This window comes from Haliotis rufescens, unplaced genomic scaffold (genome assembly GCF_023055435.1).
Source record: "Haliotis rufescens isolate VD_foot unplaced genomic scaffold, xgHalRufe1.0.p SCAF_43, whole genome shotgun sequence".
Lineage (NCBI taxonomy): Eukaryota > Metazoa > Mollusca > Gastropoda > Lepetellida > Haliotidae > Haliotis > Haliotis rufescens.
In genome coordinates, this window is record NW_025964146.1 from 1,244,130 (window position 1) to 1,269,741 (window position 25,612).

Consider the following 25,612-nt stretch of genomic DNA (forward strand, 5'->3'; position numbering starts at 1 on the left):
CATGTACTGCTGCAAGCTGAGACAAACAGCAATTGCCGCAGTCTGTTGGGGAAGCTTTGACCTATTTGGATTTTTTTCCCGCAACGCGCTACACGCGGGGTAAGTTATATGTACATGTATAGTGAGAATATGCATCTATTTGATATTGTGGTGTTTTCATGTCGAAGCGTTTTTCATAATATTATAAATTCACTTTCACCGTTTGTACACAGTTCCCCTGCAACACTCGATGGTTTAGTTCGGATAGTTAAAATCGGTTCACGTCACCTTTGTATTTTAGTGACATCACAACTAGACCACTGCCTAGAAGTTCATTCCCCTTTCACGCGTTAAGAACGCGTGTAACACGCCTGTGACACGGGTGCTCAACGGTGCCATGATACCCCCAAAAAGGGCTTCATGAAATATCTATTGACGCAAAAGCAAAAACACAAGTTTCAAAGTAAATGTTAATATACAGTAACTGTTGCTTGATCCTAAGTACAAAAAAACACGTCTTATTAACTTCATGTGCTCAAAACAGAAATTGCCCTTTTTCAGGGATCTTAATTATATATGTGTAACAATTACTTATGTAACAGCGTCGTCAATCTTCCACAGCATAAACCTATGACCTGTTTACCATTCCCCTGGTTATTGGTGAATCGTCTAAAGTGTAGACCCGTGAAGATCCTGGGTAGAATAGGTCTTCAGCAGCCCATGCTTGCCGTAACAGGGGACTATGCTTGTCATAAGAGGCGACTAACGGGATCGGTTGGTCGGGCTCGCTCACCTGGTTGATGCATGTCATCGTTTCCCAATTGCGTGGATCGATGCTCATGATATCATGACTGGATTGTCTGGTCCAGACTGGATTATTTACGGACCGCCGTCATAAAGCTGGAATATTGCTGGATTGCGGCGTTAAACAACAAACAAAACAAAACCTAACAAAACTACCCCTAATTTCAACTGAACATTGGTCCTCCTTTGGTCAAAGGTTTGTTCTCTCCGAAATTCGTGTGTCACGCGTTGCACACGCGTGGCGGTCAGGTTCCACACGAGTGATCAACGCGGTGCACACGGGGTGTGTAACGCGTTGCCCATGGGTGTAAGGGTAATGAACTTCCAGGCGGTGGTCTGTGTGTAACGCGTTGCCCATGTGTGTAAGGAGAATGATCTTCCAGGCGGTGGTCTGTGTGTAACGCGTTGCCCATGTGTGTAAGGGTAATGAACTTCCAGGCGGTGGTCTGTGTGTCACGCGTTGCCAATGTGTGTGAAACCGGGACTGCTTCTTGACATGAAGGACAGACGCAGCTGTTGTTCGAATTATAGCCAAGTTTATTACTGATAAATGTTTTGAACCCTGAAACAATTGTAAAACATTCATTACACAAAATATAAACATATGCTGACATCAAATATTTCATTACATTTGATGATATATACAAAATGCTATAACTACTAATTGATAAACTTACATCTCATCAAAAACTTAATTAATCTTATATTATAAACCTACTTAACCCGCATATATACTTATATATGTGTATCATATAATAGAGTAAGATAGACGTGATATGATACATTTACTATGTGTACATACATTATGCAATACATGAGAATATATATAAAACCTAGTAAACCCACCAAGTGTGTGGACCTGGGTTCATCAGTCCAGACACAGACCTCTGCACAAGTATTACAGCTACATCTGCACGACAAATAAATGAATATATATACACACTGTGCAGACCAATCTGATAGCAGCAATATTACTACAAACCGAAACATAGTGTTATTGCAGAGTAACTTAAAACAATTCTAAAATATAATAGTAAAACCCTGATTCATTCATACATTATACATTCATACATTACACATTCATTTATACCAATATGTTACCTAGCAACATATATGTTTCACATTCTTACTTTCATACTTCATACTTTCATACATCAGCTTCACATTGATTGAAGATTTAGTTAAATAGTATTTTAAGCCTAAACTTAGCACTTACTGAATTATTTACCTTACGTAAATAATAACACTTGTAATGCATACAGAAATACAACTAATTACTATGATCTGGCGAATATTTACAACATGACCAAAACAGCCAAATTATCAAGAGCATAAACACAATATACCTACAAATCCTAGGAATACGCACAAACAATAAAATATCATCAAAAGACCAACCTTTAGAAGTGAATTCCAAAATGTCCAATAGATCAAACACCACAATTAGTCCAAATTGTCCAAATTGTGAATTCCAATGATATACGTGTGTTTGACAGTAACATCAAATGTGCTCTAAACTGTAGTAAAACTAAACCCTTTAAAACTGGAGACAGTAAGCTAGAACCTGAAACACAAAGGGGCTTTGAGGGGCGCGCTTGGGCAGGCTATTGTGTGATAGTGCACTAGGTGATTGAGGCTGTGGCAAAGTACTCATGCAGTAAGCTGAAACAGAGAATTAGGAGAGCTGAAGTGTGAAGTATATAATGTTTAAAACATATTTGACTGAATATTTAATTCAGTAAAAATCTAAACTAATAAAACTCTGAAAATATATACAATTATCTGATCCTGTCACATACTTCTCTCCCTTGAATAATGGCGTCCTCGTCATTCCGGTTCTTCGTCAACAAGGGAAAGCAATGCCTTGGAGATGCTGGTGCTGATGTGTCCTAAAATGCCGGTCGCTGCCAGTTGTTCCAGGCGTCGACTCCTCTGCTGCCAATCTGGGTCAGAAGTCTGGCACATCACATAATCTCCGGAGGTTTGCCAGGCAGGCTTCCTTGTTAGTCTACCAGTTCTTCTTGGTGCAGGTATGGGTTGGGGATTAGTATCAGGTGGTACAGGAGGAGGTAGCTCTTCTCTGACTGAGTCTTCCGGCTCCTCTTCAGTGTTTTCTGGTGGTTGCACTGCTTCAGGATCTGCTTCTGTGCTGCTGTCTTCTTCAGGTATGTGGTCGTCACCACCAGAAGCATCACCTGCTACTCCAAGAGACTGTAGATCGTCACCTGTTGTCTCTGAAGTAGCCGCACTCTCTTCCACAGTGTCTTCACTGATGATGGTAGCATCCTCAGCAACTGCTGGAAAATAGAATGGAGCATCATAGTCAGACTCTTTATCCTCCTAGATATCCTCTTCTATAGTCTTCTTCACTGTCTTTCTTGGTCTTGGAGTTGGCTTCTTGGCTGCTGGTACTCTGTTGTTATCCATGATCGCTGGTACTGATCCAATGGGCAGGAGATGGTTTCTGTGCAACGTCCTCTTCCTCCCTTCACCAGATTCTCTCTGCACTACAAACACAGGGATATCCTGGTTTGGTTGCAAGAGAACAACATAAGGATCTTCCTCCCAGCGATCTGCCAACTTGTGCTTACCATCAAAGGCTAAGGCTTTCACCAGAACTCGATCACCTGTCTGTACAGTGGCCCCTCTAGTCTTCAAGTCGTAGCTGGCTTTCTGTTTGACTTGGGCAGTCTTTGATGCCTTTGACGCCAGGTCATAGGCTTCTTGGAGCTTCTTCTTCAGAGACTTTGCATAAGCTGTCAGAGACTGATGATTCTTGTTGGTCTCGATCCCAAAAGCAAGATCTACAGGCAGACGAGGTTCACGACCAAACATAAGGAAGAATGGAGACTGGTTTGTTGATTCATGCCGGATGCTGTTATAGGCGTGGACAAGGGGAGCTACATAGGTCTTCCAATCTGCTTTCTGGTCTGGTTGGAGTGTTCCCAACATATTAAGCAGTGTCCGGTTGAAGCGTTCAACCATACCATTGCCCATAGGGTGATAGGATGTTGTCCGGCTTTTCTCCATTCCCAAGAGGCTGCACAATTCCTTCATAAGGCGGCTCTCAAAGTTGGTGCCTTGATCACTGTGGATGCGCTTTGGAATCCCATAGTGCATTATAAAGTTCTTGTAGAAGGCTTCTGCTGTTGTTTTTGCAGTCTGATTCCTTGTTGGGATTGCTTGTGCATACCTCGTAAAGTGGTCTGTGATGACTAGAATATTCTGGTGACCTCCCTTTGATGCTTCCAAGGTTAGAAAATCCAGACAGACGAGCTCTAAGGGCTGTGTGGTGATGATGTTGACCAGAGGAGCACGTGCATTGGCGGGGGATTTCCTTCTCAAACATCTGTCACATCTTTGGATCCAATCTTCCACGTCGTTGGTCATGCCTGGCCAAAAGAACCGATCTCTTAGGAGTGACAGTGTCCTCTCTCTTCCAGGGTGTCCAACTTCATCATGAAGTCCTCTGAGCATATCCTCAATCAAGGCTGATGGTAAAACACGCTGATGTCGTTCTTGGCCGTTAATATTAACTTTCCTGTAAAGGATTCCTTCTTGAAGAAACATGCTGTCAAAGTTCCTATGCATGGAGGTATTGGCTTGACAAGGGGGATAATCCTGTCGTCTTGGCTTCCTGTTACTTCTCACCAAGTTAATCCATGGCCTAAGAATGACATCTGCAGCTTGTGCCTTTCTCCAGTCCCTGTCTGTCATCACTTTAAGGTTCTCTCCATGATCTTCTAGGCTTTCTAAATCTGGTGCTGCTGAACAACAGAGGCTGTGTACCAAAGGATGTTCCTGCAAAGTGTGACAAACAGCTCTTATTGACTCTGATGTTATCTGTTGTCTTTCAGCTTCTATTCCAGGCAGCCTGGAGAGTCCATCAGCGTCTGCGTTGTTGAGCCCTGGCCTGTAGATTATATCAAAGTTGTATGCTGACAAGGCCGCTAGCCAGCGGTGACCTGTAGCATCCAACTTTGCAGAACTGAGTACATAGGTCAGAGGGTTATTATCTGTATATACACTGAAAGTATTGCCATACAGATAATCCTTGAACTCTTCAGTCACCGCCCATTTCAAAGCTAGAAATTCGAGACGGTGAGCTGAATAGTTGCTCTCTGCCTTGCTCAGTCCACAGCTTGCATAACTGATGACCTTCTTCAATCCATTCTGTTCTTGGTACAAGACAGCTCCCAGTCCTTGGCTACTTGCATCAGTGTGGACTTCGAATGGCTTGGTGTAATCCGCATACCCAAGAACTGGCTGTGTTGATAAACATGTCTTGATTGTCTTGAACGCAGTTTCCTGTTGTGGTCCCCATTGCCATGGCTTGTCTGGCTTGTTAGCTGGATGGTTCCTTCCTCGTGTCTTGGTCTTTGTGGCTGGCATCAAAGCTGATAGAGGCTTGGAAATCTTGGCGAAGTCCTTGACAAATTTCCTGTAATAACCTGCAAATCCAAGAAACTTCCGTATCTCATCTGGGTTTGCAGGTGAAGGCCAGTCCAAAATCCTCTGTATCTTGTCCGGATCTGTCTCGATACCATCTTCAGACACAATGTGTCCAAGAAACTTGATCTTGTTCTTGAAGAAAGAACACTTGTCGGCACTGAGCTTCATTCCTGTCTCTCTGGATCGTTGCAGTACTTGGGTAAGCCGTTCTAAATGTTCTTCAAATGAGCTGGAAAAGACGATGATATCATCCATGTAAATAAGGCAAATCTTGAGGTGGAGTCCTTCGAAGCATTCGTTCATCACCCGTTGATACGTTGCAGGGCTGTTGCAGAGACCGAACGGCATACGGTTGTATTCGAAGAACCCCAAAGGACCTACGGTGAAAGCTGTCCTTTCCTTGTGCAATTCCTCAATTTCGACTTGATGATATCCTGACTTCATGTCCAGTGTACTAAAGAATCTTGATCCTGCAAGTGCGTCGAACATCTCGTCTATCCGTGGCAGAGAGTAAGAGTCTTTGATAGTCCGATGATTCAGCTGTCTAAAGTCGACACACATACGTAGTTTCCCATTCTTTTTTCTGACTAAAACCACATTAGATGACCATGGGGAGTATGAGTGACGGATGACTCCACATGCAAGCAGTTGTTGAAGGTGTTCCTTAACTTCTTGGTACATTGATGGTGCAATCCTTCTATGTCTCTGCTTGAAAGGTCGTTCATCCTCAAGGTCAATCCGATGCTTAACATTAGGGACATGTCCTAAGTCTGTCTCGCCATTGGAAAATACATCCAAGTACTGTGAGATAACCTGCTTGCCAATCTTCAACTGTTCAGGTGTGACTGCTGCTTCCTTGAAGTCCATGAGGTTGATAACATCCTGACCTTCACCTTGACTTTCACCCCCAGGAACATCCTCAACATTAACGACCTGGAGTTCACACAGTACAGAACGGGATGGAATAGCCACAGTCCTAGTTGTTACATTGGCAACATGTACCTGTACCATAAACTTGTCATCATGATGGTAGTTGATGATAGTTGGTGCTATATCGAGGTCAGATGGTATGGCAGATCCTGTAGTTGGTTGCACCATGGCACATGTATCCCTATAGACAAGAGGCTTAAAAATATAACCTTCAATAACTCTTTCAGTGTTGGGTGGTATTATAACTCGTTCCGTCTCAGCGCTTCTAATCCTTCCAAGTGAGAAGTTGTTTCTTGCCAGTTGTTTCTCCTGCAGCATCATATTCCTGAAAGCCATGTACCAGGCTGTATGAATATCTGCCTCTTGGAGAAAACGAATTCCATACTGCTGTTTGCAGGTGTCCATACAAGTTGACAAGATGTTTGTACCTAATAACACAGGAACTGTTGAGTGGTAGGGTGTATCTGGAACGACTAGTAAGATACATGGCAGTGAAGATATGGCTCCTGTATCTTGCAACTCAACCTCGATGTGGCCATAATACGGAAGATGCTGTCCATCTGCACAATCAATTTGTAAACATACATCCAAAGGCTTAATGGGAAGTTCTGAGAGAAACTTTGTATAAAAGCTGTGGGAAACAGTTGACACAGTAGAACCTGTATCAAAAAGAGCTGTGGCTTTAACTCCATTAATGTAAACTGTGCCTTCATTTGGTTGACCTACTAGCTTGGCAACTTGCTGGTTATTGATGGGGCGCCTCCTCCTATAGCCTATGGCTTGCCCCGTCCCATAGGCTTCTTCCTGTTTAAAGTGCGCCTGTGGTCAAGAATTACACGGCAGCCGTACTGTAGATGTCCTGGCTGGTTGCACCTGAAACAAATGGGCTCTCCAGTAATGGAATCCTTAGAGGGTCGCTGATTCCTGGAATCCCCTCTCTCGCCCTGGTACCATGATGGTGTTCCTGGCGGAGGTGGCCAATACTGTTCAGGTGGAGGCTGCAGATTCGGTGATGGTCCTATAGGTCCTGGGTTTCTATTCATCCAAGGGACAGAGGGAACAGGGAGTGTAGTAATCTGTTGCTTCTTCAGATCTGCAACCTCGCTTGACAGCTGTCTCAACATTCCCTTTATCTCCTTCATCTCAGTGTCCTGTGTGCTTACAGCAGCCATATTAGGAGTTGAAATCTTCTTCTTGGCTCCAGCTCCTCTCAGCTGCAAATCTACTTCAGCTCTCCGCAGGGCTCTGAGAAGATCATCAACGGTGCTTCCCTGGTCATAGATATGAGCTGTATGATCCCGAAGTTCTGGCCTTGACCCTGACCATAACTGTGTGCGAAGCATCTCATTCCTGGTTGCCTGGGGAACTGGTCCTTGTGCTTCTGCTTGGAGGAGTGAATGCTCCAACCTGCATGCCCATAAAGCAACTTCTTCTGTGGCCTCTTGACGTGAGCTATAAAAGTTAGCTAGTAGTGATTGACCCCTATCTACACTTCCAAACGTAGCCTCTAGCTTTGAAATGAGCTGCTTGATATCAGCCTCAGGCCCAAGGCACATGGCAACCGTTGCTGCCTTACCACGTAGGGATTGTTGGACTATGTTAACAACAGCCTGTGGTGAAAGAGACTTGTTTTGAAACAAACACTCAACATGATATTTCCAAACATCAAAAGATGTTTCGCCCTTCTTGTCACCAGAAAATGATGGAACCTTTGGTGCCTGTGATAATGTAACAGGTGCTAGAGTACCTTGGATAGAAGGCGGGATGGACGAACCACCCTCAGCCTTGACCTTGGTCTGAGTGTATGCTCGCATCCACTGTACCAGGTCTTCTTGATTATCAACAGTAGGCCAGGTACCAAGATCCTGAAAAGAAGAAATAAGTTTCTCGAACTCTTCAGGTAGTGGTTTACTCATGATGCAATAACATGAGCAAGTGATAAGGAAATTATAGGGGATAACATAAATGTTGTGTCAACAACCATACGCAGGATACCCTTGTGTAAGCAAGTGATACTACAAATATATGATTGTATGTTCAGGATAACCTGAACAACAAAAACATTATGCAAATGAGTGTGTGCTCATGGCATAATGACCAACAAGCTGAGATGTATGAGAAATACCTGAAAGAAAATGGCCAAAAAAAGCTAAAACGTGAAGATAAAGAACATCATATTACTTCACATGTGTAGAAGATACCGAGGGAAAAAAAAGTTGAAAGTTGTGCAAACAGCTGTGTTCATGTGCACATGCAGTGTATATCTACGCGCGCGGGGACAATATAATGGGACTGGGGGGAATGCTTATATACCAAAGTTAACTATAAACCCAGCAAAACGCAAAAAAAACAACAACCCGAATACAATCCATATTGACACACATGAAGACATAACTGCAGCTGAATAAACAAGAAGGTATTGATCTACCACAAGACAAGTAACAACAATAATACAAATACCACTGAACTTGGAACACAACACCAGCCCTACATGATGAAATTTGAAAGGTGTATTAAGGCCTAGTTATTCATTTGCTAAGGTTTAAATGTAAGATTAGCTATCTCACTTTATTCACACACACATCATACCAACATGGTACTCTCAGCCATTGTACTTGCAATCACAGGGTAACACAAAAAACATATGATCTAAACTAACTAAATATCAAATGTGTGAGCGCTCACTAAAAGAAACAACACATTTAAATAATATGTGCACGCAGGCACAGGAATATCCCAAGCATATGTACAATAAAGCTCTATAAAGCCAGAAAATAATCTTGTAACTATAATGTTAGTGATATCACTTGACAAAGATTACAACATGGTAAATGGTCTATGTGCATACGTGCACAACACAACCCGGGTACGTGTAACACAAGGTTACACTGCTAGATCCAGTATGCATAATGAATAGATCGGAAACGTCTCTGTAATGTCATATTACTGAACGCTGAAATATCGTCCGATCGCATAACCACTGACAGAGTTCAGATGAAATAGAGGATTGAGGCACATTATAAGCTGTTGATATTGAGTCTATATAATTCAAAATCACAAAAAATGTCTCACACGCGTGTAACGGCATGTTACGATGTTTCCCAGAATGACGTCATAGCACATGTAGTGGACAAGGGACGATGAAGTCAATAGGTAGCTGTCTGTGTCTTTTCTAGGCTAAAGTCCTCACTGGGGGCTCCATTGAAACCGGGACTGCTTCTTGACATGAAGGACAGACGCAGGTGTTGTTCGAATTATAGCCAAGTTTATTACTGATTAATGTTTTGAACCCTGAAACAATTGTAAAACATTCATTACACAAAATATAAACATATGCTGACATCAAATATTTCATTACATTTGATGATATATACAAAATGCTATAACTACTAATTGATAAACTTACATCTCATCAAAAACTTAATTAATCTTATATTATAAACCTACTTAACCCGCATATATACTTATATATGTGTATCATATAAATAGAGTAAGATAGACGTGACATGATACATTTACTATGTGTACATACAATATGCAATACATGAGAATATATATAAAACCTAGTAAACCCACCAAGTGTGTGGACCTGGGTTCATCAGTCCAGACACAGACCTCTGCACAAGTATTACAGCTACATCTGCACGACAAATAAATGAATATATATACACACTGTGCAGACCAATCTGATAGCAGCAATATTACTACAAACCGAAACATAGTGTTATTGCAGAGTAACTTAAAACAATTCTAAAATATAATAGTAAAACCCTGATTCATTCATACATTATACATTCATACATTACACATTCATTTATACCAATATGTTACCTAGCAACATATATGTTTCACATTCTTACTTTCATACTTCATACTTTCATACATCAGCTTCACAGTGATTGAAGATTTAGTTAAATAGTATTTTAAGCCTAAACTTAGCACTTACTGAATTATTTACCTTACGTAAATAATAACACTTGTAATGCATACAGAAATACAACTAATTACTATGATCTGGCGAATATTTACAACATGACCAAAACAGCCAAATTATCAAGAGCATAAACACAATATACCTACAAATCCTAGGAATACGCACAAACAATAAAATATCATCAAAAGACCAACCTTTAGAAGTGAATTCCAAAATGTCCAATAGATCAAACACCACAATTAGTCCAAATTGTCCAAATTGTGAATTCCAATGATATACGTGTGTTTGACAGTAACATCAAATGTGCTCTAAACTGTAGTAAAACTAAACCCTTTAAAACTGGAGACAGTAAGCTAGAACCTGAAACACAAAGGGGCTTTGAGGGGCGCGCTTGGGCAGGCTATTGTGTGATAGTGCACTAGGTGATTGAGGCTGTGGCAAAGTACTCATGCAGTAAGCTGAAACAGAGAATTAGGAGAGCTGAAGTGTGAAGTATATAATGTTTAAAACATATTTGACTGAATATTTAATTCAGTAAAAATCTAAACTAATAAAACTCTGAAAATATATACAATTATCTGATCCTGTCACATGTGTAAGGGTAATGATCTTCCAGGCGGTGGTCTGTGTGTAACGCGGTGCCCATGTGTGTAAGGGTAATGAACTTCCAGGCGGTGGTCTGTGTGTAACGCGTTGCCCATGTGTGTAAGGGTAATGAACTTCCAGGCGGTGGTCTGTGTGTAACGCGTTGCCCATGTGTGTAAGGGTAATGAACTTCCAGGCGGTGGTCTGTGTGTAACGCGTTGCCCATGTGTGTAAGGGTAATGAACTTCCAGGCGGTGGTCTGTGTGTAACACGTTGCCCATGTGTGTAAAGGTTATGAACGTCCAGGCGGTGGTCTGTGTGTAACGCGTTGCCCATGTATGTAAAGGTAATGAACTTCCAGGCGGTGGTCTGTGTGTAACGCGGTGCCCATGTGTGTAAGGGTAATGAACTTCCAGGCGGTGGTCTGTGTGTAACGCGGTGCCCATGTGTGTAAGGGTAATGAACTTCCAGGCGGTGGTCTGTGTGTAACGCGGTGCCCATGTGTGTAAGGGTAATGAACTTCCAGGCGGTGGCCTGTGTGTATCTGGGAGTAATGCTATAGTGACGTAGGTCGCGAACGTGTAGCTCTTGGTTCTGAGGTGAGGTGAGGTGAAATTGGGTTTAACGTCGCGTCCAAGATTATTGCACTTATATAGCGACGTGCATGTACGTGTGTGTGTTTGTGTGGCTGCTTGTACTAGTCCGGACTGATGCCGATTTATAGTGCAAGCCCACTGAGATACCATGCCACAGTTCAACATTAATACCCTACTCAGACACAGTATACTGACTCCGAGCCGACCAGTCCTTGTTTTAGCCCCTTAATGCCGAGCGCCAGACAGGGTAACAACAAGTACCATCTTTTAACGTCTGTTGGTATGACGCGGCCGGGCGGACGCTCTACCACTAGACCACGGAGGCGGTCCTCTGGGTTATGACAATGACAGACCAAGGATCATAATCGGAATTAATCTGGAATTCAAAGACAATACGATCATCGGATCCTGGTAGTCATAAGTGACGCAATTTTGTTATTTACCTGTAGCCGCGAGTGATAAGTGCATCGTTAGTGCCAATTGACACAGTGGGGTAACACAGTTTGACTAACAAGCTTTTGTCTGTGTTGTAGAGTTCCTGGCGATGGATGTGAAGACGGTGCTTCTCTTCGTGGGAGGGATGTTAGGTGAGGACATTCTTTCAGAGCGAGTGAATTGAAAGTAACGCCGCTCTGAACAGTATTTCAGTTAAATCAGTGTGTGTCCACTTGGTCTAAGGCGTTCATCGATTCGGTGGATCCAGCCAGTGCCGGTATTAAGCTGAGAGACCAAGAATAATAATCAGGGAAAATCTAGGTTTCTGACAAAAAATAATCGGATCCTGTCGCGGTTAAGGTGCGAAACTGAAGGGTAATCGGACCACGAGAGTAATTTGTCTCATAAGTACATTAATCTACTGTGTCACAGTTTATTTTTCAGTTTTTTTCATGTCTCCTTTGTATCTCTTATAGTGTTCTGTTGTTTCCAATCTCCCGTGTATCCTTGATATTGTTCTCTGTTGTTTCCCGTCTCCCGCGCATTCCTGATATTGGTCTGTTGTTTCCCATCTCTTATGTATCCCTTATAATGTTCTGTTGTTCTCCGTCTTCCTGATATTGTTCTCTTTTGTTTCCCATCTCTTGTGTATCGCTGAGAGTGTTCTGTTGTTTCCCATCTCCCGTGTATCCCTGATATTGTGTTGCTGTTTCTCTTCTCCCGTGTACCCCTGATATTGTTCTCTGTTGTTTCCCATCTCTTGTGTACCCCTTATATTATCCTTTTGTTTCCCATGTCCCTGATATTGTTCTGTTGTTCTCCGTCTCCCTGATATTGTTCTGTTGTTTCGCGTCCCCTGTTAAACCATGATATTGTTCTGTTGTCAGCCTCTGCAACCTGTCAATCCAAACGCCGCCTGGTGGCTGATCTGTTTCATGTATACGACAAGCGTGTTGAACCCTTCGGGCCTGACGCCACACTGGATGTGGAGATGCAGCTCAAACTTGTTGAGATTACCGACATCGTAAGTGTACCCGATCATTGGAACACAGTAGTGAACATACAACAGCGATACACCCACGTTGTCTATAGCAATAGTTACAGCGGTACACTTACTTTGTACAGTTACCCATGAAGACCCGGATGAGATAATGGTCTTCAGCAACCTATGCTTGCCGTAAAAAGCGACTAACGGGATTGGGTGGTCAGGCTCCCAATTGCATAGATCGATGCTCATGATGTCAATCACTGGATTGTATGGTCCATACACGATTATTTACAGACTGCCGTCATATAGCTGATATATTGCTGAATGTGGCGTTAAAAAAACAAACAAATCAACAAACAACACTTTGTATATTGCAATAGTTACAATGTAGCAATACATTTACGTTGTACATTTCAAAAGATCAAAACCAATAGGGATACACTCACGCTGTTTATTGCAATAGTTAAAGGGATATAGGGACACTCTTAAACATATCCTGTATGTTACAACAGTTAAAACGCAAAAGCAATACACTCTCATTGTATATTGCAGTAATTAAAATGCGATATGGCGATACACAAATGTTGTATGGACCTAGAAATTAATTAAGCACCCCCTGGTTTTGCGACCATATCTGTTGAAGAACAAGGTATCATTCGTGTCAAGCTCGAGCTGCGGTGGAGAATTAAATGTCTATGTAAGATGAGACTCTTGATTAATGAAAACACAGAGAAGGATGCAAATGTTCAGTATTTTAACTGTATTAATAACACAGTTTGCCATAGTACTGCAATTGGGCATAGTTGATGACCGCGAAAACTATGGATATCGGAAGTTCTATGATCAGGTATGAACGACCATTACTGTCCAAAAACGTTCATTGTAATCTTACAAAGATAATCACAATCCCGAAACTCAGACGCGAGTGTGACCGCCCTGTGCCTGGGTGACAGATCCTACCCTTCTCCCCATCCCCCCCACCCCTGTGAGTCTTCTGATACGATCAAGATGTGCATTCCCGATGCAATGCAGCCTCTGAAGCTGAATACCGAGAGTATCATGCTTCACGTTCATAGATCTGTGTGTTGGGGCGACACAGTCAGTTATTGTCATACTCAAGATCGACAGCCATTCAATGAATGAGTATAATGACATTTGAATTTATTTATTGAATTACGGGTATATCACTGTTCTTTATTTTATCAGGGGTTGTGGAATTGAGTTCTCGGTGCATATGTTACAGGGAATATGTCAAATCAAGGAATATGTATAATACCTGAAATTTTCAGGGAATATATGAAATGTCTGATTCATGCAGGGAATATATGAAATGTCTGATTCATGCAGGGAATATATGAAATGTCTGATGCATGCAGGAAATATATGAAATGTCTGATTCATGCAGGGAATATATGAAATGTCTGATTCATGCAGGGAATATATGAAATGTCTGATTCATGCAGGGAATATATGAAATGTCTGATTCATGCAGGGAATATATGAAATGTCTGATTCAAGCAGGGAATATATTAAATGTCTGATTCATGCAATGAATATATGAAATGTCTGATTCATGCAGGGAATATATGAAATGTCTGATTCATGCAATGAATATATGAAATGTCTGATTCATGCAGGGAATATATGAAATGTCTGATTCATGCAATGAATATATGAAATGTCTGATTCATGCAATGAATATATGAAATGTCTGATTCATGCAGGGAATATATGAAATGTCTGATTCATGCAATGAATATATGAAATGTCTGATTCATGCAGGGAATATATGAAATGTCTGATTCATGCAGGGAATATTCATAATCCCTAAAATGTTCAGGTATTATATATATTCCCTGAATTAACGAGAAAGTTCTTAGACATATTCCCTGAAACTACTTCACTCATGGTTGTTGGAAGAATTTTTTCTCTAATATACGCTTACATTGTATATTTCAATCGCTAAAACGCAATAGTTATACACTTACGTTGCACATTGCAATAGTTAAAATGCAATAGCGACACATTTACATTGTATCTTTCAAAACTTAAAACGCAATAGCTCACACTTACATTGAATATAACAATAGCTAAAACACAATACACTTATGTTGTATCTGGCAATAGTTAAAACGTATAAAATTCTTATTTTGAAGTTTAAAGGATTTCCGGTAATGCGATTGGTTTCTTTGCTGATCACATGACCCGTTCATTTTTCAACAAACTTCAAAAGGTGACGTTTACAAAGTATAAACTTCACCTTTTGACGTTTACATGCTTTTTATTAGGAACTATTTTTCATGGGGAATCCCCGAGTTGAACACTTCTCTGTTGTCTCCCCTGTTTACCACGATCTTGAGCATCGGCAATAGGGGACAATTCATTGTCATTTCTTTTTCACACAAGGTTTCATTAAAACACTTATTTACATATTAGAATTAACCCCCTGGATGCCACAGGGACATATATGTCCCTCCTCTCCAACCCTCACTTTTAAGTCGAATAAAATTAAAAATACATCGCGCACACACATTTTTTAAATTCTTTGGGAAATTCCCTGTTATGAGATTTAATCCATCCACTGTCATTTTAGGCAAAGCAAAATTACAAAAAATGACCTAAGAAAATTAGGAACATCGTAAATCTCGACATTTTTGACACATTGCTAAATCACCAGTCATGGCGTTATTTAGTGTGTATGTATTGAAATATAAATTTCGGATATTTACTCGGAAAATTGAATTTAAAAAATAGCGTATTAGTGATCATGGGTATCTGTTCATTTTTGTCAAATCACCAATGATAATTCTGAAACGTCGCCGACCCTAGAATCGTTTAGAATGGTTTGGAAAATACGCACGCACGAACGACAATGTGAACTTTCCGCCATTTTTGACAGAGTTTACAAAATCACGTTTCGGTTATGAGACAACTATTGCACCACGTATATTACAAGCTCAGCTGCGATATAAAATTCCGCATACATTTTAGAATGAAATGATAAATGGTCTTTGTCACAAATACAAACTGTCTGGCTGAACTTAATACATGAGGTGTGAAAACGAACGCTGTGCTCGGAAAACAGCAAAAGCAAAATTCAGACTTTACATTGTATTTTCTCCTATGTCCAGAGATCCATTTGTCCATTCGTTGCATGCAGTTTAGAACATGCATGTGAATTAAAAATAATTACATTGCAATGATTTGGTAAATTCAACACACATTGTCAAAGTTTCCGTCCTTGGAGACGTCATAACTGACGCAAAACGACAACGATATTTATCGGCATTTCGGACTATTTCTCTTGGTTACAATATAAAAGCATAACAAAATACCAATACGGAGATTGTCAGAATGTTTCTGATAACTTAAATGGCACTTTTATGTATGTACTGGTGTCAGTGGACACGCCCTTTTGTGAAAGTTGTGGTTGTGATGTCATACGTCAACACCGGATTGGATTTTAAATTAATAAAAGTAACTCTCCTTGATAAACAGGGAGTTGTGTTTTTTATTTATGTAATTGGAACTACTTTGTTGCAAGCTCCGGCGATTACCCGATGTTATTTTGCACGGCTCAAAGCGTTTATACTCCAGTAAACCAGCACAATATGAAGATCATTTCTTAAATAGCGATACACTTACGTTGCATATTAGAATTATTAAAACGCAATGGCGATACACTTACGTTTGATACTGGAATTGTTGGAACGCAAAATAGCGATACGCTTACGTTGGATACTGGAATAGTTGGAACGCAATGGCGATATGCTTACGTTGGATACTGGAATTGTTGGAACGCAAAATAGCGATACGCTTACGTTGGATACTGGAATAGTTGGAACGCAAAATAGCGATACGCTTACGTTGGATACTGGAATTGTTGGAACGCAAAATAGCGATACGCTTACGTTGGATACTGGAATAGTTGGAACGCAATGGCGATATGCTTACGTTGGATACTGGAATTGTTGGAACGCAAAATAGCGATACGCTTACGTTGGATACTGGAATAGTTGGAACGCAATGGCGATATGCTTACGTTGGATACTGGAATTGTAAAAACGCAATGGCGATACACTTACGTTGGATACTGGAATTGTTGGAACGCAAAATAGCGATACGCTTACGTTGTGTTGTCAATTATGTCAGGATGCCATGATCCAAACCTTCATCTCCCGTCATGCGTTTTGACTTTTTTGGTAACTGTGTTGAGTGGTTGATATAAATGGTACTCACAAGGTATATATGATTGGATCTGTAAGGAAATCTGTTTGTCGTTTCAAAGAACGTCTGCTTTGAGTGAGTGAGTGTAAGGTAACTTAGGCTTAACGCCATTTTTAACAGTATTCCCATTATGTCATGGCGTGTCAGCTTAATGTAGAAGGAAAGTGTTAGGTGATGCAGGTCTCAGACGTTTACCACTTTGGTGAAACCCACGAGCACGGGTATGATGCTGACAAACCTACAAACATAAACAGGGCGGGTTTGTTTTGTTTTCTTTGTTTGTTTTTTAACTTCGCACTCCAGCTATATGACGGCGGTCCGTAAATAGTCGATTGACATCATGAGCATCGATCCACGCAATTGGGATAGCCAAGTCAGCGAGCCTGACCACCCGATCCGGTTAGTCGCCTCTTACGGCAAGCATGGGTTGCTGAAGACCTACTCTTATCCGGATCATCACGGGATAGGTTAATTTTGAATAAAGTGAGAATTTAAGTACTTCTTCCGTATAGGTTATTGTTTAAATATACCACTACTGCAATGATACGTAATAAAGGACGAGCAATCTCACCATAGCAAATGGGCAGAGTTTAAAACTATACGGCGTACTTACTCATAACTGATTGACAAAAATTCAATTTGAAAAACAGAAATAGCGTAAAACAGACGATAAAAAAAACAACAGGCGTAATCGACACCCAAACGAAAGAATCCGCCACGGGGGAAGTCCTCTCGCTGGGGCTAAACCAGTTCAACCATCGGGCCAGCGCCCAGTCTGCCTGCTCCGCCTCGGATTTTTTAATCGCATTACAATTCTTTGCTGTCTGCCCATCCGTTTAATTACCGGGTGAACAACTTATGCCAAGAATAAGTTAAGTTATAAGAGATGCCTTCAGTTGTCTGTTCAGGGGATAAATCCCTGACAGGCATACATTTAGTGGAATAGGTTTATTGTAAACCAACATGGTGTTAGTCATAAAAAGCTAGTTTCCGACAGGAGTTGCTATGCTAATTGTTCACAAGGTCAAGCTATAAGGTCATTTCTCACATACAACAATGTATGCAATGTTGTTATTTGTGTAGTTTATAGAAACATCCACAAGATTGATGGCTGAGTTCCTGACGTATCCAAATCTCTGCTAAGCATCACCAAATAGATTATACAGTAGATATACATGTATGCCGTTTGAAGATCGGGTAGAATAGATCTTCAGCAACCCATGCTTGCCGTAACAGGTGACAAACGGGATCGGGTAGTCAGGCTCGCTGACTTGGTTGATGCACGTCAATGTATCCCAATTGTGTGGATCGATGCTCATGATATCAGTCACTGGATTGTCTGGTCCAGACTCGATTATTTACAGACCGCCGTCATATAGCTGGAATATTACGGAGTGCGGCGTTATACAACAAATAAGCAAACAATATGTATGCCGCAACCAAGCCACCCAACACATCAGCCAATGATGACATTTGTCACACACCGTTGCCAATAGTTTCAGGCCACGCCCCCAAATCAATTTGTTTTGGAACCCATTTCGGAGCGTGTGGTTTTAGCACTTTCATTTGAACATAAAATACGTTCTACTTAATGTATCTAGGAAGATTAATATTCGCAACAAAATCGCAATTATTCCTTGCACTTTACTTACCCTTTGGAGACATCATCATATTTCTATCTCAATTTTGCAGGACGAGAAAAAACAAGTCATGACGACAAATTGCTGGATTAATTTGGTAAATATGAGAGAATGAGTGAGTTGGATTTTATGCTGTTGTGAACAGTATTCGAGTTATATCACAACGTGTCAGCTTAATGTGAGAAGAAGTCTGATAAATGATACAGGTAGTGGTTCAAGTGTACCACCTTCCACTGTTTACCTGAAACCCATAATAAGGGCTAGTTCAGGATTCGAACCCACAATCATTGAATCCTTGAATATCATCAACACTTCACAGGTACTTCCAACTCCTATCAATACACAGGTCCGAGTTAAGGTGTGGTCGCTGTTAAGTCCGTAATATCAAGCCACGTCCTTGCTCCAGCGACAGGAAAGCAGTGATTGGCCAGTTCGACCAATGAGAGCTCAGATCCCACAAACGGCGATATCCTCGTGCAGCATGTGCTTTGCGGCCTTCTTCTCTACCCACTGCTTCAATATCAGGGTGTGGTTGATTTTGCGCAACATCCATTCTCAGAGATAGGGTCAATTGACTGTAATACACGTCCCCATTTCATGAGCAATAGACACACGTCACTACCACACCACAAAGTGGCCGAATGTATTGTGGTGTATTCAAACTTGTGAAGTGTTGACGGTGATCCTGGCTACGTCAGACCACTGGTACCGAGCAGGTTTATACACGATCTGTGATAATGAGAGTATGGTGTTTCTTAACGATCATTATGGGTGTAATTGTACCCAAGTTATTTCAAATTCAGATTATCTTGTGAATGTTTTCTTCAAATTGTCTGATAAATGGAAACCAGACACGGCCATAATACTCACAAATATAAATAACATGGTTTAGCGTATTTTATCCGCATGATGTTATATTCTCTAGAAATGGAGGGATACAGCATTAGCATGGCAACCAGAAAGGTATGGAAACGTTACCGACCTACGAATCCCATCCGATGACATGTGGACGCCTGACATTCGAGCAAAATACTCGTAAGTACCCCCTTCTTAGAAAGAGTGAGTGAGTTGGGTTTAACGCCGCTTTTTAACAGTTTTCCAGTTATATCACGGCGTGTAAGCTTAATGTGGGAGGAAAGCCCGAAGTGATGCAGGTCTCCGACGTTTACCACTTCGGTGAAACCCATGAGTATGGTGCACGGTATCGTGCTGATAAACCTAGAAACATAATCGGAGCGAACCGGGATTCGAGCCCACAAAAATAGGTTTCTGACGTGCCCATGGGACGCAACTCTGCACAGCGAATCGCGGCGCCTTAGACGACAGCGCCACCCGTGCCCCCTTTCTTAGAAAGAGCATGCATTATGATGAAAGTAAGTGCCACTCTTGCTTTGCTTTTTCCTTCCAATATCGGGTAGCCTAATGGTTCCAACGTTCCCTCGTCGCGCCGATTCGGTTCGATTCTCGACATGGGGACAATGTGTGAAGCACATTTCTGATGTTCCCCGCCGTGATATTGCTGGAATATTGCTAAAAGCGGCATAAAGCCAAACTCACTCACTTACTCCTTCATATATCCCGAACAGCCATGCATGGCAAGTACTGGGTTATATGATAGGACGCAAAGATTGGGATGAATCGGTTGGAAGGGAAGTCAAATGACGGTAGCCATGATACAGCTGCAAATCTTGTCAAGCTATAATAAGTAGTTGGTAATTCATAGGCTCGAAATTCTTAATGCAGATGCGAAATCATTTTAGAAATACAATTATTTAAATGGATGTATGAAACATCTAAAGGCATACTTTCCCGAATGGACATTTTAACGCCCATTAACCTAGGTACATTGAGAGATGGACTTTGTTTGGTAATTTGTGTTACTTTCCGGTGCAGAGTGGGACCAAACAATCAAATATCGTCCAGCGGACTAAACAAGGCCATACTACATTCAAGTGGAGAAGTTGATCTCAAGTATGAGGCCATCCTAGAAACGCCGTGCCACCTTGACCTTCAATACTTCCCCATGGATCAACAACGGTGTCGGATGTCTTTCGAGTCGTGGACATACAATGACAAGCAACTAAATATTACAAATGGAGAAGGTGGGGACGCAAGTTTAAGTGATTACAGATTTCAGACAGAATTGGAACTGTTGTCATTCACGACGAGCCGACAGACCTCATATTATACATGTTGCGCCGAGCCCTACGTCACATTGACGTACGACGTGGTCGTGAGACGGAGGCCCTTGTTCTTCCTGGTTAATCTAATGATGCCCTGTCTAGTCGTCACGTTGGTTGCTCTGCTGGGACTTCTGGTGCCGAATGAATCTGGAGAAAAAGTTACTATAGGAATCACGTCTCTCCTGGCAATGATAGCATTGTTGCTTGTGCTCTCGACGGCAATGCCACCGACGTCGTCTGTGGTTCCTCTTATTGGTATGTTTTACTTTTTTATTTTTTTTAAAACGACCGAGTAAATAGGTTGGGTTGAATACCGCTGTATTTCAGTTATGTCCTAGAGTGAGCACCCTGCATAGTGAATTGTAGTGTCCAAGACGATCAGACAACCGTGCTCCCATTTTAAAATATATTATGTATCAGGAACAAATACTTGAGTGAGTGAATGAGCGGTTGAGTGATGAATCGGAAAATAGGTGACATGGTCCATAGTTTGTCATCTTACAGAGACGCCTAGGACGTTGCTCAAAAGACCCTTGAAAATCCGGGGTAGAATAGGTCTTCAGCAACCCAGGCGTGCCGTAAAAAGGCGACTATACTTGTCATAAGAGGCGACTAACGGTATCTGGTGGTCAGGCTCGCCGACCTGGTTGATTTGGATGTCATTGTATCCCAATTGCGTTGATCAATGCTCATAACGTCAGTCACTGGATTGGCTGGTCCAGACTCGATTATTTACAGACCGCCGTCATATAGCTGGTATATTGCTGACTGCAGCGTTAAACAAACAAACAAAACGTTATCTGGTTGAAACTCGAGTTTTTTAAAGCTGATATGATATAGATGCAATATTACTGAGTACCGCGTTCAACAAATAAAAGTGAACCTCATTGGCCTGCTTCTCATTTGGCCTGAGGGTCAGTTGGCCTATAGAAATAAAGGGCGCCCTTCCCATATGACCTGCCCAGAATTGATCCCAGTGATCTTGATATTGTTCTGCTAAACTAGTACATACACGAAACATTAATATGTTCATTAATCAACTTTTACAGATAATGGATACCTAGTATGGTTTCGCTAATTTAATCAATCTTATGCTTCGTTGTTTTCAATACACAAGCTTATCTTCCAATTGTCTTGTCTTTTATATATATGTATAGACTAAGATGAGGTTAAACACCACTGGTTTCCTAGTCTGTGTTTTATTCTGCTTTATGTAAACATTTGACTGGTTTCATCGCTTTGATAAAGGTCAACTAAACAATTGAATACGCGAATATAATCACGAATAAATTGTTACATATACTGGACCGCAAAAGAAACGTCACCCCATGTAACATTGCTTGAAAAGTTGTCATGTAAATATCTGGGTAATTTTTGTCAAAGCTTCTAAAATTTAACATTACCTTGTCCGGAAAAATGAAATTTGATGATAAAAAAACAAAGCAGATGACAATAAAACCGATCGCCCAAACGCATTACGGCAACGGCTATGGTAACCCGATGCACGTGTGTTTGTTACAAATTGAAATGCACATGCGTTCCCCCATTTCTTGCCCAATAAAGATCCACCCGGATCGGATAACATTCATTCGTTGTTGAATTGCTACCACATACCAAGATTGACAAGAAATGAGAGACACAAAGCCCTTGGACGATTGCAAGCTTGACAAACCAGCCGGCAAGTAGCCAATGTATTTCAAGTCCACGTAAGGACAAGAAACAGGCTCCAGCAACGGTACCAGATCTAGACCACCGACAGATGAAGACCAAGGGTCACCAACCGACGTCAGGTACGTCACGTTGTGCGACAGCATCTTCAAGATCGCTTTGTTACTGGTCCGGAAACTGCTCGACAGACCATGGGGACGAACCAGCGACACATTAGGGCGGACACCGTGAGTCGACGAGTCTGGCGACGCCGTGGGGAACATTATTCGGATGCTTGTGTTGTTGAGAGAGACTCGTGGGCTGGTCCGACCATCATGGTGTTGGGTGGAATTGGTCTTGCACAGAGGGCCGGTCTTGTGGTCTTCCAGAACATCGGTCCAGGGAGAGGCAATGGTGTCACAGCAGCTCGGTACATTGATCAAGTTTTGAGACCCCATGCTATACCTCACTTGGCACGTCGCCGCAACCACGAGTTTCAGCATGATAACGCCCGTGCCCACACTGCGAGAGCCACAAGAGACTTCCTCCAGCAGAATAGGATCAGAACCATGCAGTGGCCTGCCCTCAGTCACGATTAAAATCCCATTGAGGACCTGTGGGACGAGATTCAAAGACGGCCTCAGAGTGTGTGCTCAAGTGCCTATGGCCTTCATCAACCGCCTCATCCATTTGATGTATCGACGTTGTACGGCAGTCATCAATGCACATGACGGACACACGACATACTGACTTGTGATGCAATTTCTCACAGACTAGTGTTGTGTTTCACTTTAAGAACATTTGACACTTTAATTTCAACCTTGATGATCAATTTTGCCAAATTTCATCTTTTTAATATGTCTCAAAGTAATGTTTACAGTGTTTGGACAAATGAGGTTTCTCTTTTATCTATCCATGGTGACGTTTCTTTTCGGTTCAGTATACTACATTTATACTACATGTATACTACATTTGTACTATATGTATACTATATTTATACTGTATGTATACTACATTTATACTGCATGTATACTATATTTATACTGCATGTGTACTACATTTAAACTGAATGTATACTACATTTATACTACACGTATACTACATTTATACTACACGTATACTACATTTATACTACATGTATACATTTACACTACACGTATACTACATTTATACTGCATGCATGCTACATTTATACTGCATGTATAGTACATTTATACTACACGTATACTACATTTATACTACATTTATACTGCATGCTCTATTTTGTATCCGGAACATGTCCTTTCAATTACCTCTGTGTCAAACCGTTTCACTGATTATGACGCGCGACACATTTTTTACCATTTCCTGAAAATAAATTATCTACACTATACTTATTTTATGAGACATTCTTGCATAATATTATGATCCCTACCAAATATCCTGAGTTCTTCCTCCACAGTTAGGTACTACGCTATCAGTATCTTCATTGTGTCGCTGAGTACAGGCCTGGCCGTGTTCACTCTCAATATTCATCACCGAGGAGCGAGGGGACACAAACTGCCAAGGCTTGTGAAAACTGTGTGCTTCAGTTTTCTTGCCAGGATCCTGTTCATCAAAATAGACGGACCAGAGTCTGACGACCAGGAAATGGTATGTTTGATTGTCACTACTGGCGTGAAATAGTTTGGTTTCTTTTGGCACAAACTTGGTCTGTTGTTTCATCAACTGGCAATTTAAATATCAAACAAACATTTGCGAGAGAGACAGAGAGAGACAGACAGAGAGAGAGAGAGAGAGAGAGAGAGAGAGAGAGAGAGAGAGAGAGACAGACATACAGAGAGACATAGATACAGACAGACCCAGTATATATGTTTGTCCTTGGATTGTTATTGACAAGTCCTTATATACGTTTCATTTTAAAAGCTCGGATGATCCTTTCAAATGCCATTTAGAGAACCTCCGAAATCCCGCTTATGACGAGGCCAACCATGCAGACAAACCAGCACCCACCCTGAGCCTGACGGAGGGACAGCAGGCTGGCGGGACTAACGTAGTGGATGTTCTCAACCGGCTACTCCACACAGTAGAGCAGGGCGTAGGGCTACAGAAGAGGAGGGTCGCCAAACAAGACAGCCTTGACCAGATTACATATGAATGGAAGCAACTGGCCATCGTCCTCGAACGTGCTCTGACGATCATATTTCTCTTCGTCACTGTTCTCACGACGGTTGCAATGTTCTCCTAGACTCTAGATGAGGGTGGAACCTGGTGGTAAAGTGTTCGCTTGTCAGACAGCAGACCTGGCTTCTTTTCCCCGTATGGGTACGACACTTATTGTGTAGAAATCATTAAGTGTTTTGATTACAGCATTAAGACATTCTGGAGTACCATCTAAGAATAATTCAGTGTCGTCTGCATATTGACCAAGTTTATGATCTTTTCCATGCATCTCTATACCACTAACGTTGGTATTCTCTCTAATAAGTATGCTTAGAATTTCAGCTACTAGAATAAAAAGATATGGGGAAATGGGATCACCTTGTCTACATCCTATTTTTTGCAATAGTTTTGCCATTGTATTGACCTTATTGTTTTTGCCATGTTTTATAATTCGCGCAAACTGAATATTTGACCTCTGTAAACATAACCATACAAAAGACGCTGAACTTTCATGTGTGTTTCCTCCCACGGTGACATCATAATTTGTTCAAATCCTTGTAGGATTTTAGTGTCAGGGTTTAGTCCTCACTGTATATGCAGAGAGTATTTGAATATCAATGCTGACGGAAACTGTTGTTTAGAGTATGTTCCGTCCCGTTACAATTTTTACCTATGATGTCAACAATGCCATTATTGAGCATATTTTAATAACCTGTCACAGATAGTGTGTAAAATGTGATTCACTCAGGCAGTTTACAAAATGCCTACACATTTCAGTTATTTTACAAATTGACTGTCAAGTTGATTCATTTGACAGATTGACTAAAGTGAAGATTATTAAGAAGCTGAAAAGGGCCCAAAAGAGCAATATACAATAGGTATGCTGGGATTAGAAACAATAAAACTAACAAAATATATATTGTCTTCTGTTAACCCTTACATTTTCACTGGGTGATTACACTGAACATCAAAATGTGTTGAGTTCGTTATCATAACATAAATGGTCAATTTTTACAGTAATTTTTAAATTGACTGGAATATTTAAGCGACTGTGATTTCAGTCAGACGCT

The 25,612-nt window shown here is 41.3% G+C and overlaps 1 protein-coding gene across 1 annotated transcript; it reads left to right on the plus strand.

Moving 5' to 3' along the window:
- On the plus strand, positions 1-24,627 carry LOC124124521 (acetylcholine receptor subunit alpha-like). The gene is made up of 8 exons (XM_048382986.1): positions 1-99; positions 11,814-11,867; positions 12,603-12,739; positions 18,623-18,667; positions 19,496-19,605; positions 20,464-21,008; positions 23,842-24,032; positions 24,337-24,627. Exons 2-8 carry the CDS (start codon positions 11,825-11,827, stop codon positions 24,625-24,627), a joined length of 1,362 nt encoding a protein of 453 aa, XP_048238943.1. The 5' UTR covers positions 1-99; positions 11,814-11,824.
- Positions 24,628-25,612: the final 985 nt, after the last annotated feature.

What these genes read in the sequence shown, in the direction of transcription:
- LOC124124521 (XM_048382986.1), top strand. Translation starts at nt 11,825, where the DNA reads ATGGATGTGAAGACGGTGCTTCTCTTCGTGGGAGGGATGTTAG. An exon ending in CAAATTGCTGGATTAATTTG is followed by an intron (nt 18,668 to 19,495) that starts GTAAATATGAGA and finishes TATATTCTCTAG; the next exon opens with AAATGGAGGGATACAGCATT. An exon ending in GTCTGTGGTTCCTCTTATTG is followed by an intron (nt 21,009 to 23,841) that starts GTATGTTTTACT and finishes CTTCCTCCACAG; the next exon opens with TTAGGTACTACGCTATCAGT.